Raw genomic sequence first — 16,480 nt, 5'->3', positions numbered from 1 at the left:
TGATAGATGTTCATACTCATTATCAAAATTTGTTGGGCATCAACAGTATCTGAACTGCATTCAAGTAAAAGCCTGGACCTTTAATAAACTTAAAAATTACGACTTTTAAACTCTAGAGCCTCTATACAGGAAAAACAATCTTTAGAAAATAATACTATCATTTTTAAAAATTATAATTGATTTAGCAAATAATACTTTTTTTGTCTTTCAAAGTTCAGAATAGCAATCATTATCAACCAATAATCTCTTAATGACTTTCTAGCCTATTCCTCCAACCTTCTTAGTGATGGAAAGGTATCAAATCTTCAAGATCCCAATTCTTTTCTCTCTTAACTCCTTGGCTAATAATAGTCACCCAGTTCCCATTCCAATCTAAACTTGATGTCTCTTTCATTATGATACAAAACATCTTCTTCAAGCCTCAGAGGTTGAACTCTTTTTTTTTTTTAGGTTTTTGCAAGGCAAATGGGGTTAAGTGGCTTGCCCAAGGCCACACAGCTAGGTAATTATTAAGTGTCTGAGACTGGATTTGAACCCAGGTACTCCTGACTCCAGGGCCAGTGCTTTATCCACTTTAACCACTGCGCCATGAACTCTTTGGCAAAACTAAGCCATATCATATGTCCTTGATCATATCTTTTCCTGAAGCTTTTGAATTTATATATCATATTAGATCATATATCATTTCTTACTCTATCTAAAAATATGTATATTTATATGTAAAATAAAAGTTTAGTTGTAAAGAACCTCAGAACTGATCTGGTCTAACACACATATGAAGATATTATCTCAGTAATACCATCAACAAATGGTTATAAGCCTTTGCTCAAAGATCTCCAGAGATGGATAACATTTCATTATAATCCTTCTATAAGGAAGTTGTATTAGATTCCAACTTTATGTAACCCAGCTTCCAAACAAGACTTCTACATGGATTGCATATATGAAAGGAGGCATGATTCCTGATTGCTAGAGAGATGGCTGAGCATCATGCTATGTATTTGCTGTAAGGGGCAGACGTATTTAGGATGGCAGGTGGACCAAAGATATTCTAGGGAAGTACAAACAAAAAGACTTAGAAATAGACATGCTAGAGAAGCTAATCTCATCAGGTTTTTGTATTTGCTTAAAATTCTAAAGAATTACATGAATATTCTCTAGATATGTCTGGATTGTTTTGTTTTTACCTCAGCTTGAGCTGAGTGTGAGCTCCCATCTAAACAGCTCACACTCCTATGTATTTTCTGATATATTTTAATTTGTATACCTCTTCAATTTCTGTTTCTGGAATGCAGAAGTTTACTTGCTACTTCTAATTTATGATGATCTTTAACATAATTAGTATTTGAGGGGAAGAAAATAAGCATTAGACAGTTCATATGTTCCATTTGTAACCACACAAAGACAAGAAGACACAAGGAAAGCTTAAGGACACAAGCAAGCTTCAGCTAAGGTTTACTTTTCCCTTAACAGCAAACCATTTGAGAAGTTTTCTTTCTGCTTCAGACTCATAACCCTTAAACTAGCTGTATTTGAGGAGGACATATAGATAAAATTCTAGCCCAGCAAACTCCCAAAATACTCACCAGGTCTGACTTGCTAGCTCCTTCTCCTATATTTGTAATACATGCACACAGAAAGTCATAGAGAAAGATTCAGAGAAATGAGGAGAGAAAAGGAGAGAAGGTCTAATGATATTGCTGGAGTTTTTTCTTCAGTGTTTCTTTTAGGAGATGATTAGTAGATTCTATCCTTACTTTGCCCCCAGTTCTAATAGCTCTGGGAATTTTTAATTTATAATTTTTTTAAATATTGTTTCTAAGGGGTTTTTGGTTTTATCATGTTTTTCATAGAATGTGAAAAATGTCAAAATTATCTTCCCTCAATTAATTTTCCATGCTAACTTCTTCATGTTAAATATATTTTCTTCTATTTTTACAATCTTTGATTTTTGTTCTATTGTGAGATGGAATTTTCATGGAGTCACTGATTTCTGTTCATTCTATTCTAGTTTCCAGGGAATCCATTACCACTTTCCCTTTTGAGTTATTTTCCTGATAATTTCTTAAATTTTTCATTTTATACTTATTTTATTATATATTTTATATTTATTTTCTCAAGTTTTATTTCATTTATTATCTGTTGCTTTATTTTTTTTCCAATGTATTGACATGGTCTATATGGAAAATCAATTTTTCCTTTTGAGTCTGTGCTTGAAGTAGTTACAGAATCATTCAATTCTTCTTTTGGGAGAATCTATAGATAGTGTTACAGAATCATTCAATTCTTCTTTTGGGAGAATCTATAGATAGTTTTATCAGATTTATTGATCATTATTTAGTCTGGTTTAAGTTTAGGGTTTAGCTATTATGTGTGGGACATGGAGAGCCTGTCAAATGTTCAGGCAGCCACCTGGCAGAAATTCCTATGCATGGCTTTTTCTAGTATAGGTATGTGTGAGAGAGTACAGTTATTGGACAATAGCTTGAAGGGATGATTGCTAAGAAGGAAGGGGAAGATAGGGATTACATTTGCATGCTGGGGAAAGGAATATTAGTTTCAGCTAAAATCTATCACATAAAAAAACAAAAACTACTTAAGATCTCCAATCATAGAAAAATTTGAGATAAGATTTGAAGACAGTCACATAGTTAGCATTTGCTAGGCTTAAAAGGTGATTTTTCTTCCTCCTCCTCCTCTCATATGAGCAGGAATACCTGAGCTGTTTACCTCACTGATTGTGAAGTCCCTGAGCAGCTAGACTGTGATACTTGATCTTGTTACCTTAAATAAATCCTAATCAAAGCTTTTGTTATATCACTATTTCCATGACAACAGGAACCATACTACACTTTCCTACTTAAAAAAAAAAATCCCAACAATCCAAAACTGCAAGATCAAGGAGTACATGCCAAAGGGTATTATCTAATATGCTGAGTAGTAAACAACTACTGCTTTGTAGTAAATACCTTTTATTTGGATAAAAAGCTAAGGAATTAGGGAAATAACTGAATTTAATATGAAACTGTTTGTAGAATCTTAAGTATTCAAAGCAGAACCCAAATAAATAAATATAAGGCTATCTACACCTTTTAAAAATAACTGCACCCCTGCCAAGGGATTTGTACTCCTTTGGAAACAGAGTAGTATAAATAAGTTTATCACTTTCTTTTTATGACAAGAGGAAAGAAGCTAATAGTTGCTACAAAAAAAAAAGATGGAAGAGAATAAATGCTGAGATTAGAGGTTAAGAAAAGTAGAAAAGAAAGATAAAGAAGGGAAAGTAACTAATATTAACATATATGGGTATATATCTTCAACAGATAAGATAAACAGTTATAAAAGAAACCAGGCATTTTATCAAATAGTATTAAAGGGTGCAAATAAAATATATACATATATAAACACAATATATATATATATATATATATATATATATATATATATATACATATATATGTATCCAAATATTTTCTGATGGCTAAATGTTTCAATGAATCAAGGACCAATACCATTATCTTCCAATGATGATGTATAGCTATAAGTGGTTGAATAAATCTCAGAATTTAAGTAGATCACCCAAAAGACAGTAAAGGTTGCATGGTAAGCATAAATAGGTTACAACACATTAATAAGGATTTAAAGAGAAAAAGTGGTATAAATAATGTCATCAAAGCAATGTATGAGCACAGAAAGCTATTCACAAAATGAGAGTGAGAGGGCAAGCATTAGATAGTTCATATGTTCCACTTTCAACCACACAAAGACAAGAGGACACAAGGAAAGTTCCCACCATGTTGAGTGAACACATAAAAATGAATGGCCATGGATTGGCTTGAAATTCATTTCTCTGCAGGGAATATTCACATCAATGCATCCTAATTAATTCACTATAAGTGAAATTGTTACAATTCATGTATATATTTATACAATATAAATCTTATAAATTAGGGAATAATGTCACACAAGGATACTACAGGTATTCCTTTAAGAGCAAACAGTACATAGAATAAATGAATTTACACAGAGTTTTTCAGGCAAAGAAAGTAGGGTATACTTATATAGTGAAGGGTATTTATTGTACCATCAGTAAACCTATTCATGTTGTTAGGTGGCATAGGAGGATGGCTAAGGGTGTGATGGGTAGAATGATGGATCTGGAGTCAGAAAGATCTTGATTCATTATCTAGGCTCAGGTATTTATTAGTAGTATGGTCTTATACAAGATACTTAATCTCAGTTTGCCTCAGTTTCCTCAACTGTAAAATGGGGAAGATAATAGTACCAATCTTCTAGATTTGTTGCAAGGATCAAATGGTGCCTGACAGAGGAACTATATAAAAATGCTAGCTATTGTTATTATAGTATACAAAGAGTAGTATGAAAAAGAGCAATATCATTGAGTTTGCTGAGGGATTATAGCAATTTCACATATAACTATTCTTGAAAATGACTAATGGTTCAGGTGGCCTACTACTTTTTTTTCTGTACTTGATTTCAACTTATCTTTTCTTTTTTTTCCTTCCTAAAGTTTTTGCTCTAAGTACTTTAGGATCTCACTGAAGAGGTTAGATCTTTTAAACACAGTGTATATAGGATTCACAAAGATAATGATGATAAAAATATTAGTAAAAGTAGCTGGAAACAGGATTTTGTAATGTGAGCTCTTAGAGCCCTAGAGATATCTTTATTTAACCCCAAGAAAATAAAGATTGACCATGTAACAATGGAGAAATTCTCCAAGGAGATGTTCATTGTAGGGAAAATAAGTGCTATCACATTGGTCTTGTGAACACTAATTTTATTGGGGACAAGCAGCTGCTTTGAAAATTCAACTGAAGGAAAAACTCTCAGTAGACAAGAGATGGAGCCATTTAGGTTTTTAACAATAATTGTGAAAGAACAAGGATCCAAAAAGTCTCTTCAATCTCTTGAGAACATTCAGCTTTTTTTTTTTTTTTTTTTAGCATTTAGAACCCACTAGACATTCAATAAACAATGCTGACCAAGTGACTGACATGGAATAACCTACGGTAGGCAGAAGATGTACTGAGGATCAGGAAGAGAACTGATATACTTCTGCGAAAGCAGAAAGTTAAATAACACAGTCATTTTCCTCACTGAATTTCAAACTAAAGAGACCATTAATGCCCTATGACTTATGACTAGTACCAAAAAAGAAGTAAATTGATAGGTAAGGTCTGAAAGAGGAAATGTCTTGATAACTGGCAGAATTTAATGATAAAGGAACACTTATAGATTCTGAAACCTTGTTAATTATCTTGTTTATTAGTTGAATACTTGGATCAATCTCTTCTCTGGGGTGTGCTCTTCACCGGTAGCAGATATAAATTTTGTCCCATGAGATTCTTTCCTATTCTAGAAGATTCTGATTCTTGGTCACAGAGAATCAGTATTGGCCTTCTTATATCTATATATGCTTGAAACAGAGTGGATTCTTCATGAATATTTTTTGATTGATTGGTCAGGAATATCCTTAATTGTTTTTAATGCTTTGCATTATGAAATCTACCACTGCTGGTATATGCTTCTTCCTACCATGGATCTATTTTGCCCTTTATGGTCCCTTTGGGCTCTTCAGAGAACATGTCTCCTCATGTCTTACTGACCAAAAACCCACATAGAAAGAAATGAGATTTTAAAAAACATAGACTTGTATCAAGTACCAACAAACTCATGAACACAAAAATGCTCCATAATTTCTTTTTTATTTTTAAAAAAAAGTTTTCTAAGGCTATAAGGTTAAGTAATTTGCCCAAGGTCAAACAGTTAAGCAATTATTAAGTCTCTGAGGCTGGATTTGAACTCAGGTCCTCCTAATTCCATGGTCGGTGCTCTATCCACTGCTTCACCCAGCAGCCTCCGTGCATAGTTTCTTAAATGAGATCTTCCAGATATCTTCCTCCTGTCTTGTTCTGATATCTCATCTTGAAGTGAAGGCAAACTTAGACTTCCAAAGGCTATACCAGCAAAGTTTGAGTTCTGGTAGGTTCTATTAAGTTGCAAGGGCTTCAAGCAAATGCCCAGTGACAAGCAGAATCAGAAGAGCAGCCTGATTAAGTAAATACGGTCCAAGAGAGTTGCCAACAGTGACCCATGAAACACAATATTAAAAAACAGTACACAGTCAAGTGAAGCCTAATAGATGGAGAAAACTTAAAGCAAAACTGGAAAGAATGTCAAAACTAGGTTCTAAAGTTTTTAGAAATAACTGTTTTCCTTTCTCATTTGTAGAGTTCATATCCTTTGAGTACATGGTTAGAATAGTGAGAGCAGCCCAAGGACATATTTCTTTAAATATTTCCCAGGTTGCACTTGAAAAGACTAACCTAAAACTCAAGATGACACTTCCAATCTAAAACTCATTTTTAATTCTTAAAGCAATAGTGCTTTATTAAGCCTGAAAAAGATCATATAGTTTATTATAAGAATCAAATTAGTTCTATATGGGCCAAGCAAGCAAATTGATCATTTAGGGGGTAGCTAGGTGGCGCAATGGATAAAGCACCAGCCCTGGAGCCAGTAGTACCTGAGTTCAAATCCAGCCTCACTTAATAATTACCTAGCTGTATGGCCTTGGGCAAGCCCATTTAACCCCATTGTCTTGCAAAAAACAAACAAACAAAAAAAACTAAACTAAACAAAAAATTGATCATTTAGAGCACTAGATACAAATCATTTTACTATACAATTGTGAAAAGTAATTTTGATTTTCCAAGAAGCAAACTACTTGGAATATCAAGTACTAAATCATAGGATCCGAGATCTAGAATTAAAAGTGATCTTAGAGATCATTAAATGCAATCCCTTCCCATTTTACAGATGGATAAACTGAGGTTGAGATAGGTTAAAATGACTTGCCTAGAGTCACAAAGTTAGTAAATATCTGAACTGGGATTTAAAATAGGTCTTCCTTACTCCAAATCCAACACTGTTATTTACTACTCCAAGCTGACAAGACACCAGTGTGGGAGTGTGCAATTCTTCATTTTGCAAATCTAATATTAAATAATTATTTTTACTTGGTTAGCTTTCCAAAGTTCAAGTTTTTTTAAGACTACATAAATGCTTTCTCATGTAACTTAAAGATACCTCAATTTTGAAAACAGTGAATGAAAAATTTAATTGAAAAAGCAAAGGCAATATAGGCAAATTCTTTTCTTGTCATTAACTTATGACTTTCAGGAAAAGAATAAAAGTGTCTGGAAAAATGTTTATTGTTATTATTATTATTATTATTATTATTATTATCATCAAGTGTTTCTAATGGCTAATTTAGCACCTTGAGAAGTCATAGATGAGGAGCATCTGCAACGAAGCTGTCCTGGGCCACTGGCACCATCTAGTGTCCTGAACCAGAACCCAGAACCCAACAGCTCATGTGCCACTTGTCTCTTCTCTTCTTCCTGAAGGTAGAATATAAATGCATGGAACTCCAGAGTCCTCTCTCTCTCTCTCTCTCTCTCTCTCTCTCTCTCTCTCTATATATATATATATATACACCAGTTCAAGTCCCTTAACATTCATGAAACATTTCCTAATAATTCTACTGGCATCAGACCTGTTTCTGCTACTATTTCACATAGTAATCTTAATAATAATAATAATAATAATAATAATAATAATAATAATAATATAGTACTTATAATGTGCTAGGCACTATGCTAAGCCTTTTATTATCTCATTTAATCCTCACAATAACTCTGGAAAGAAGGTACTAATATTTACTATTCCCATTTTATAGATGAGAAAACTGAGGCAAAGAAAGTTTAAGTGACTTGCCCAAGGTCACACAGTGAGATCAGATTTGACTCCTGACTCTAGGGTCTGTGTTCTCTTCACTGTACTACCAGGTGTTTCTTACCTTATATTTAATTGTATTCAGTTAATGAATAATATAATATCATGGGCAACAAGCTGTTTCTTAGATGTAAGCTTTGGTTCCTCAGAAAAAAGTGGAGCTTCTGGTAGGAGGAACATATCATATATTTCTTATGGATCCTTTATAAAGCATAGCCAAGTTTTAAATATGAGGAAAATGCTTCACTCATTAAAATAAACTGAACTGAATAAGAGTTGAGGAGAACAGAAACTTGGACTTAGGTGAGGGTGGTGAGAAGAAATTCTTGAAAAGATACAGGGAAATGAGTAGAGAGACAAATGGGACTGAAAAGAAAAATAGGGAGTAAAGAGAATGAATAAGTACCATCCCATGGAAAAAGTGCTTTTAGTTAAGGGAAGAGAAAGGGAGGAGATGCTGTTGAAATGTTACCAAGTTAAAAAAATAATATTTGGCAAAGCAATGGATATGAAGCTGAAAGAGATAGGGAGGAGTTATAGATAATGCCAAGATTGCATACTTGAGAGACACAGAGATAATGAAGTTGTCAACAGTGACAAGGGAAGGAAAGGACTTAATAGGAAATTTGAAAGCTCAGTCTTTGCTATGTTGAGCTTAAATTGATATATTCACTGCAAGTTAGGAGATTAAAGATTAAACAGAGGGGGAGAAGTTGGAGGTAGAGCAGATTTAGGGATCTATATATTTAGACAGACACATTTTTTAAAAAAAGATCATGGCTGACTGACAGTGTGACCAAATAGCTCATTATATGAGGTAATTGCCTTGAGGCCTGTAGTGTTCTACTGGTCTTGATGAATCTTGTGGTTTTTCTTTGGGGAGGAGAAAAAAAAAAACCAACCTCTTTGCTTTGGGGAATCTTGTGCTCATAGACAAAATTAGTATAAAAGCACATACCTTCTTGCAAACTGAGCAACAGTTTGATGAGGTGAAAGACAGTATGCTGATAAAGAAACTAAGCACCCTTTAAATGTTGGCAAAAGATCTTCAACACTCTTGAGTACTGACTTTGGCTGAATTGTTACTCTGAATAATGTAGGGCCTAGTCCAAAGGAGGAAGAAGAGCACAAACTGTTTCAATACATAATCATCTCTGCTGTTTTTTTGAATTATCTTTCTTATTGATGTTGGTTTGATATCCAGTAGAATATAATTTATTCATTTAATCAAGACATCTATCAAATATTCACTATGTACCAGATACTTTGCTAGTTACTGGAGATACAAAAGAAAAAAATTAAAGTCTATACTCTCAAGGAGTAGTACTTTCTATCAAGTGAGATAATATGTTTATATGCTAGCATATGCAGAGTAAATACAAAATATGTGCCAAATAGTTTAGGGTTGGTGGGCATTAGCAGTTTTGGGAAAGGGTGATCAGGACTGATCCTTTGTAGTTGTTCTTGGAAATGATTCTTGAAACAACACATGGAAAGGAGGAGGAGAATCAAGCAGCCCAGTGCAAACACCAGATAGAAATGAGCAATTGCGAACACCTAAATCAATTGACTGTGTTAGTCAATTAATGAAAATGTTTGACTCAGTAAAATATTCTTTCTTAATATATGACAAATGTGATCTTTCCCTTTTGGAGAATTTTAGTGCTTAAAGGTTAATATTTTTAGAATCTAAGTATTTAAATTCAATTTCATAAACATTTAGCTAGCTAAACAAACTGTATAGTCTACCTGTAGAAAAGGCATTTTGGGAGCTCATTTCAATAGCTTATTATGAATTTTTTTCTTCTACAAACAGCTTGTTTACCAATTGGCTAACACTTAGGTCATATGATTGATTAAAGAAGAGTCATTGAAACTATAAGGCATGATGACCTTGATAAGTCAGGGGAGACAAAACTCCTATGTTTATAGCTCAAGTATGGGAATTAAAAAAAAAATTTAACTTTCTGTATGTAAAAGACAGCAGGGTCAAATAGAAAATAGAATTGCTGTACTCAGAAGGAGGAAAAAACTGGGTTTAAATTCGACCTCCGACATTTACTTAGCTATATGATCCTGAACAATATACTACTCTTTCCTGAATGACACTGAAAATAATAACAGCACCTATTTCACCGGCCTGTCATGAGGATCAAATGAGTAAATGTATGTACAAAGTGATTTGTACAGTTTTAAGGCTAATAAGACCTAAGGTCTAGAGTAGCAGCAACAAAAATAACATTTCTGCTCACTAGGGAAAGCGTAATACTGAGATAGTGTGGTATAGTAGAAAAACATCTAATATTAAGTCAGGAAAAGTGAATGAAATCCAAGTTCACTCTCTTTGAGTGACAATGGATAAATTACCAGATAAGGTACTTGGTTAAGTTTCTGAATCTGTTTTGTCATCTACAAAATGAAGTGTTAGATGAATTCTAAGACCATTCATTAAGCACCTACTACATAAAAGACACTATGGGAGGTGTTAAAATAAAAATATGAAGAAACAAACCCAAGATCTTGAACTCAACTTTATGTTTCTGTATGTGTGCATGTGGAGGGGAAAGAGAATGCATATAAATATCCCTATAACAAATTAAGAAAACATTTCTGTACTGGTATTAGGAAACTCAGTTTGATCAAGTGAACTGATCTAAAATGATGGCTGACATATTATCACTGACTACTAAGACATACCTATTCCCTAACAGAGATTAAATCTTTCCAGTCATAGTTGAACTGTGGAGAATACAAAGAGATGCATCTGATACAGCTGAGACAGAGAATTAGAAGAGATTAACCTCAAAAGCAAGAAAGGTCCAGGATGCTGGGAATGCTCCTGCTAGAAAGGTCTGAAGTGCTTTATTACTACAATGGTCTTGGGATGAGCTGCTTCTTTTTCAATTGGCTCTTTTCCTTTTAAACTCTTACAAGAGGATCCAGAATGTTTCATAGGTTGGTTTCTGACCAAAACCCAATGAAAGTAAACACAAGGGAAATCCAGAATAAAGAAAAATTGGATAAACCCAGTGTTGCTCAACTTAATTCCATTTATTTTTAATCATACATACACATAAGGGTTGTCTTTCACCACACCAAAGCACATTCTATGTTTGTAACAAAGGAAGATGGGGATAATTATTTTCTCCTTTTTTCTTTGAAGTAAAGCTTTGAATAATATCTTGAGTTTCAACCAAAGCAAAAGCTCTATAGTTACTACCCTGGGTAGTAATGAACCTTTCTTTTCAATCAGATGCACCCTGAACTTCTTTATTCAGAGTTGCATTGACTGGAAGTCACTAATAACCTATGACAAGGAAACTCAAAGTCAGAATGATACATGAGGGAAATGGAAATTGTCATTACTTAGGCAGTCATCCCTTTCAAGCATTTGTCCAAATCTGAGGAGTTTAAATTATGGGAATGCATATTTTTCAAAAAAATTTAGTTCAACATCAGAATGTAAGAGATATTTCCCTTGTAGATACTTCAAAGGTCCTGAGTCTGCAAAGAGCACATTCTAGGTTGCTCAGTACTCCAAAGGGAATATTTTCATAGGTCAACCAAATCTGCATGTTGAACATGGGAGAAATTCCTATAAACAAAGCAAACAAAGGAAGAAACTAGCCTTTTCTCTAAAGCTTGCAGTAACATACTAATTATATAGTTCAAAAAAATATTTCAAAATTCAATATTCAAGTGAATGCCTACGTATAAAATCCACTCAAAACTATGTATCTAAGCTATATTTGCTTAAGATTATTCCTCCAAGTTTCCTTGGGTAAGTGAATGGAGCAAATTGATAGCTAAATCACTGATTTTCTGAATAATTCTGGCTAAAAGTTCTGTCTCAAAAAGAGTATGAGAACTGCAGAGGAAAACATAGCAATGGGTCTTTGTTGCTTTTAGGGAATAATAAAATAGATTTAAAGATCTTGAGCTAATTTTTGATATTAAAATCTCATATTTTACATAACAATATTCTATTGATTATTATTTAGCTGTTGTGAATACCACAGTCTCCAAAGAATCAGACATGCAGATGACCTTAAAGGCAATGGAGAAATCAAGGTGGATTTATCTGGGTTGTGACATGTTAACATATTCTTCTATAGATAATTTATGGGCAAAGTCAATGAGAACCATAGAGGATGGCAAGAGATGGATAGATTGTAAATTGTATTGTATTATTTTCTAAAAGCTACTAAGTCCCATTGCCATCTTTTCCTGTGTAGTTCTGCTACTCTTTGTCTGAGATAGGACTTTTAGCCAGAATTATTCAGAAAATCAGTGATTTAGCCATCAATTTGCTCCATTCACTTACCCAAGGAAACTTGGAGGAATAAACTTAATCAAATATAACTTAGATACATAGTTTTGAGTGGATTTTATACGTAGGCATTCACTTGAATATTGAATTTTGAAATATTTTTTGAACTATATAATTAGTATGCTACTGCAAGTTTTAGAGAAAAGGCTAGTTTCTTCCTTTGTTTATATGAATTTCTCTCATGTTCAACATGCAAATTTAATTGACCCATGAAAATATTCTCTTTGGAGTGTTGAGCAACCTAGAATGTGCTCTTTGCAGACTCAGGACCTTTGAAGTAGCTTTAAGAGAAATACCTCTTACATTCTGATGTTGAACTAGGTTTTTTTAAAAACTGTCTAAAAATTCTTCTGCAGTGGGACATTCATGGTTTCCCCAAACAAGGAGTCCAACATGATACTGAAAAAAGGTTGGGAACTTCAGATTAATTATATAAGTTTAATAATCAAAGTGAGGCAGACTGGGGCAGCAGTTAGACAACAAAAATGGATGTCAGCAAAGATCCCAAGAAATCTCATGGAAATTATAGGAAACAGACAAAAGGAGGAGAAGTGATAGAGTATTTTAGTGCAAACTGACTGATATTTTTGGGTTTTCTCTGCTCAGAGGGGTCTCAGAGATTTGGATACTGTATTAGTGCTGTTTGGTTGGAGTCCTGAACATACAAGGCTATTTAATGGTTACTGTGCCCTTATTGTTATGATTATGGCTATTTCCAATAGGGACCCCACATGGGATCCCACAGATTAGAAGTACAATGTTAAATTATCAAAATAGCATGATACTGGGAAAATGTTTTAAGAATCTACATTATCCTCACTTTATCACTTTCTACATTTAATCATTAACCATGGCTCGTGAATTCTATCTAGATTATATTTCTGCACTTTCTACTCACAAGACCATCATACTATTTCACCTTTTACTTAGATTATTCCAAAATCTTCCAGTTTCTGATCTCTTCAAGCAATTTCCCCCACTCTGTTATCAAAATAATCTTTGTGAAACATAAGTATAGGCATGTAACTTTCCCTGTTAAAAAACAAACCTTAAATGGCTCCCAATTGCTTCTAGGATAAAATATGAACTCTTCAACCTGGCACTTAAATCCTTTGACAATAAAGGAATTAGTGATCTTTCTAGTCTTATTTCATACTACTCCCAATAATGCCTTCCATACATTCTAGACAAATTATACTACTTCCTAAATAGCTGATTGTGTGTGTATAAGATACTCAATTTAAAGAGGTCATTTCCCATGCCAGGAATGAAATTCCAATTTCAGCCTTTCATAATACATCTCTTTCCTTAAGTCTTAGCTGAAATGTTCTCTCCTTTAGAAAACTTTCCCTGATTCCTCTAGTTGCTAGTTTCTCCCTTTTCAGATAAAATTATATTCTACAGGGTGTCAAGTTTTAAAATTTAATAGTTTAATTATCAAAAAAACCTACAATTGAAGAAATAAGATCATTAATCTAAACTAGCATTTCCCAGTTAAATACTTCACATCTCAGAAACTCTGAGCACCTAGAAAGGTCAGAGAAATCTGGGAAGAGTAGTAAAGAGTGATTTGGCAGTTAGGGGAGCAATTTAGCTCAAAGATATCTCAGGGAGAAGAAAGTTACTCTATTCTGGAAATGACCATAATGGCTTTTGGTATCCTATCAAGGTTATAGTCAAAGCATCTAGATTCTAGGAGACATTAATAGTGCTGGAATTAAGGTCTGAGGGGCTGCTTATTGACATTCACATTAAAAAAAAATCTGACCAAACTTTAATAGCTTACAACTGTAGTAAGACTTTTGGGACATATAGTATTTATTTATATATTATCTGAATTACCCTTTCCTCCATTTGATTGTAAGTTTTTTGAAGGAAGATTAAGGTTTTGGGGTTTTTGTGTTCTTTTGTATCTTTAGAGTCCAGCACATTGACTTGTAAACAACAGGTGCTGAATAAATTTTTTTTTAAAGAATTCAAGTGCTTACTCTTTTCTTCTATAATGGCCAGTTCAAAGAATTATGGATTTTAAGTCTGAATGGACTTTTGGAAATCATCTTGTCAACCCAGAACCCATTAGATACTCAAAGAAAAAAGAATGAGAAACCAAAATGACCTCTCCCTCCTTTGAATTCTCAGTGCACTTTGATGGTTGTCCTTCATTCGTGAAGAAGACCATGACTTCAGGGAGGTGATGCCATGTCAAGCATATGACAAGCCCTCAACTGGGGAATGAGTGAGGGGAGGCACTGGGCTAAGTCATTAGCCTCACTTTCTCCTCCAGAGCCATCTGGGACCAGTGGCCAGATATGAATCAGGATGACAGGCAATCAGGATTAAGTGATTTGCCTAAGGTCACACAACCAGTGTCTGAGACCTTATTCAAACTCCTACCCTTTTGACTCCAAGGTCAGCGCTTTATCCACTGCAAGCCTCACCCCACTCCAGTGTCCTTTACAATCAGTATAACAACATTTTAGCTATATTTTTTCATCAGCATTTTTTTTTTAGTTTTTGCAAGGCAATAGGGTTAAGTGGCTTGCTGAAGGTCACATGGCTATGTAATTGTTGAGTGTCTGAAGCAGGATTTGAACTCAGGTCCTCTTGACTCCAGGGCCAGTGCTCTATCCTCTGCACCACCTAGCTGCCCCTTAGCTATATTTCTTGAGGAAGGGGACACGCTGTATTTGGGGGATGCTACTTTTGAATTCAAGTGATAGTACTAGATGCCGTTAGAACAGTACATTTAGGCCAGCTCTAATTAATAAATACTTATTCATTGATTAGATCTGGGTGAAAATACAGGTTGCCCAAAAGTCTTAGCTCCTTAAAAAATTCATCAAGTCTCAGGCATTCAAACTTTACTCATTTTTTTTTTTTGATTGTTGCAACTAATAGACAAAATTTTAAGAACAAGTCACATTTTGCCCAATCTCAAATTTTTACTATTTGAAGTGATATTTATATTTTTTTTAGTGAATTAGGAAGGGTTAGCCACAGTGCCCACAAAATATTACACATTAGAAAAAAAAATCACAACCAAGAGCCTGTCCAAACATGTTTAAACCATATAAGGATGGAAACTTCCTCTTAAAAATAGAGAACCAAGACTCAGGAATGCAGAAAACACATGTACACTTTTGGGGTAGAGGAAAAGGAGAGGGTTGAAAACCAAAATTAAAATGCTTTGGGTACAAATCCTCTCCAGGGAACTCAGACCTAACAGAACTAAAAAAACATCCACTAGTTCTTCACTCTGCCAAAGTGCTCTCTATTCTTGGAGGAATTTTGCCAATGGCTTTCACCTCTGGCACAGAGACTAGTTACAATATGGACCTACTATTCTCAACCACAGACATCCTAAATGGCAAACAAGCAATGAAGAAAAGTTCATAAGTGGATCACCAGCTGGGGTCAAGAAAGAAATTAATGTCAATGAGATCGTGCATTAAACTTTACATTTCTGGAGAGAATTATGCCTTGACTAAAAGGATAAAATGTTCTGGCTAAATTCAGAAACAATGTGAGGTAGAATAACAGGCAGTGGATGATGCCACATATATATGCCTGTTTGAAAATTCTATTTTGGAAAAAAAATAATTTATATTCATGTAGGATGAACAAAAGCAGTTGAGTGTCACTGCCAATATCAAATGGATGCTATGAGATTTTGCAAAGGAACGATGAAAATGAGATTCTAAGTTTTTGCCTTTACTCAAGTAATTCTAAAGAAGACAGACTCCAGAGATTTGGTCTAATAGCAATTAGAATCATACTGATAATGATAGCTAGCCTGATACAATAGCTTTAAGGTTCACAATGCACTTTACAAATATTAGCTTCTTGAGAGATGGGTGCTATTATTATCCCCATTTTATAAATGGTTAAAAGACTTACCAATGATCCCAAGGCCAGTAAAATGTCTCAAACTGGATTTGAATTGAGGTCTTTCTGAATACTGCTCCGGGGGTTTATCATTGTTCCTTTGTCACCTTTAGTAAAAAAATTCATTTACCCTCTGTTATTCCTCTATTTCTTGTACTGCTGTTCCATCATTCTCAAACTATGAATGGGTTGTGTTGGGCTTATGAACAGATTTTTATGGGGCAGTTCACACTAACTAAACCTAGTCAGTAGAGTGTAAGTGCTGTAATTTATACCAGACAGATAAATGAAAACTTATTTAGAATCAAAACATCTTTCCATTGGGGATACTCTGTTATTTCTTCTCAATAGAAAACCTTTAGTTTCTTCTGAAAAAAAAATTTTCTACATCAGATTTGCCTGAATCATTCTAAGGTGCTTTTCTCAAATTATTCCAAGTGAGTA

General features: G+C 34.1%; 1 protein-coding gene across 8 annotated transcripts in view; it reads right to left on the bottom strand.

The window, feature by feature from the left end:
* The window catches only part of ARL15 (ARF like GTPase 15), a 521,133-nt gene that overhangs the window by 49,593 nt on the left and 455,060 nt on the right, over positions 1-16,480 (bottom strand). For 5 of the 8 annotated variants that reach the window (XM_074202515.1, XM_074202519.1, XM_074202523.1 and 2 more), the window contains one exon: positions 16,049-16,143. The exons of the other annotated variants lie outside the window; for them this stretch is intronic. In XM_074202515.1, the coding sequence (XP_074058616.1) occupies positions 16,076-16,143 (68 nt within the window). In that variant the 3' untranslated portion in view covers positions 16,049-16,075. The remainder of the gene's footprint in view (positions 1-16,048; positions 16,144-16,480) is intronic. 8 annotated transcript variants of the gene reach the window in all.

Source organism: Macrotis lagotis, chromosome X (assembly GCF_037893015.1).
Source record: "Macrotis lagotis isolate mMagLag1 chromosome X, bilby.v1.9.chrom.fasta, whole genome shotgun sequence".
Taxonomy (NCBI): domain Eukaryota; kingdom Metazoa; phylum Chordata; class Mammalia; order Peramelemorphia; family Peramelidae; genus Macrotis; species Macrotis lagotis.
This window is presented reverse-complemented; position numbering and strand designations above follow the sequence as displayed.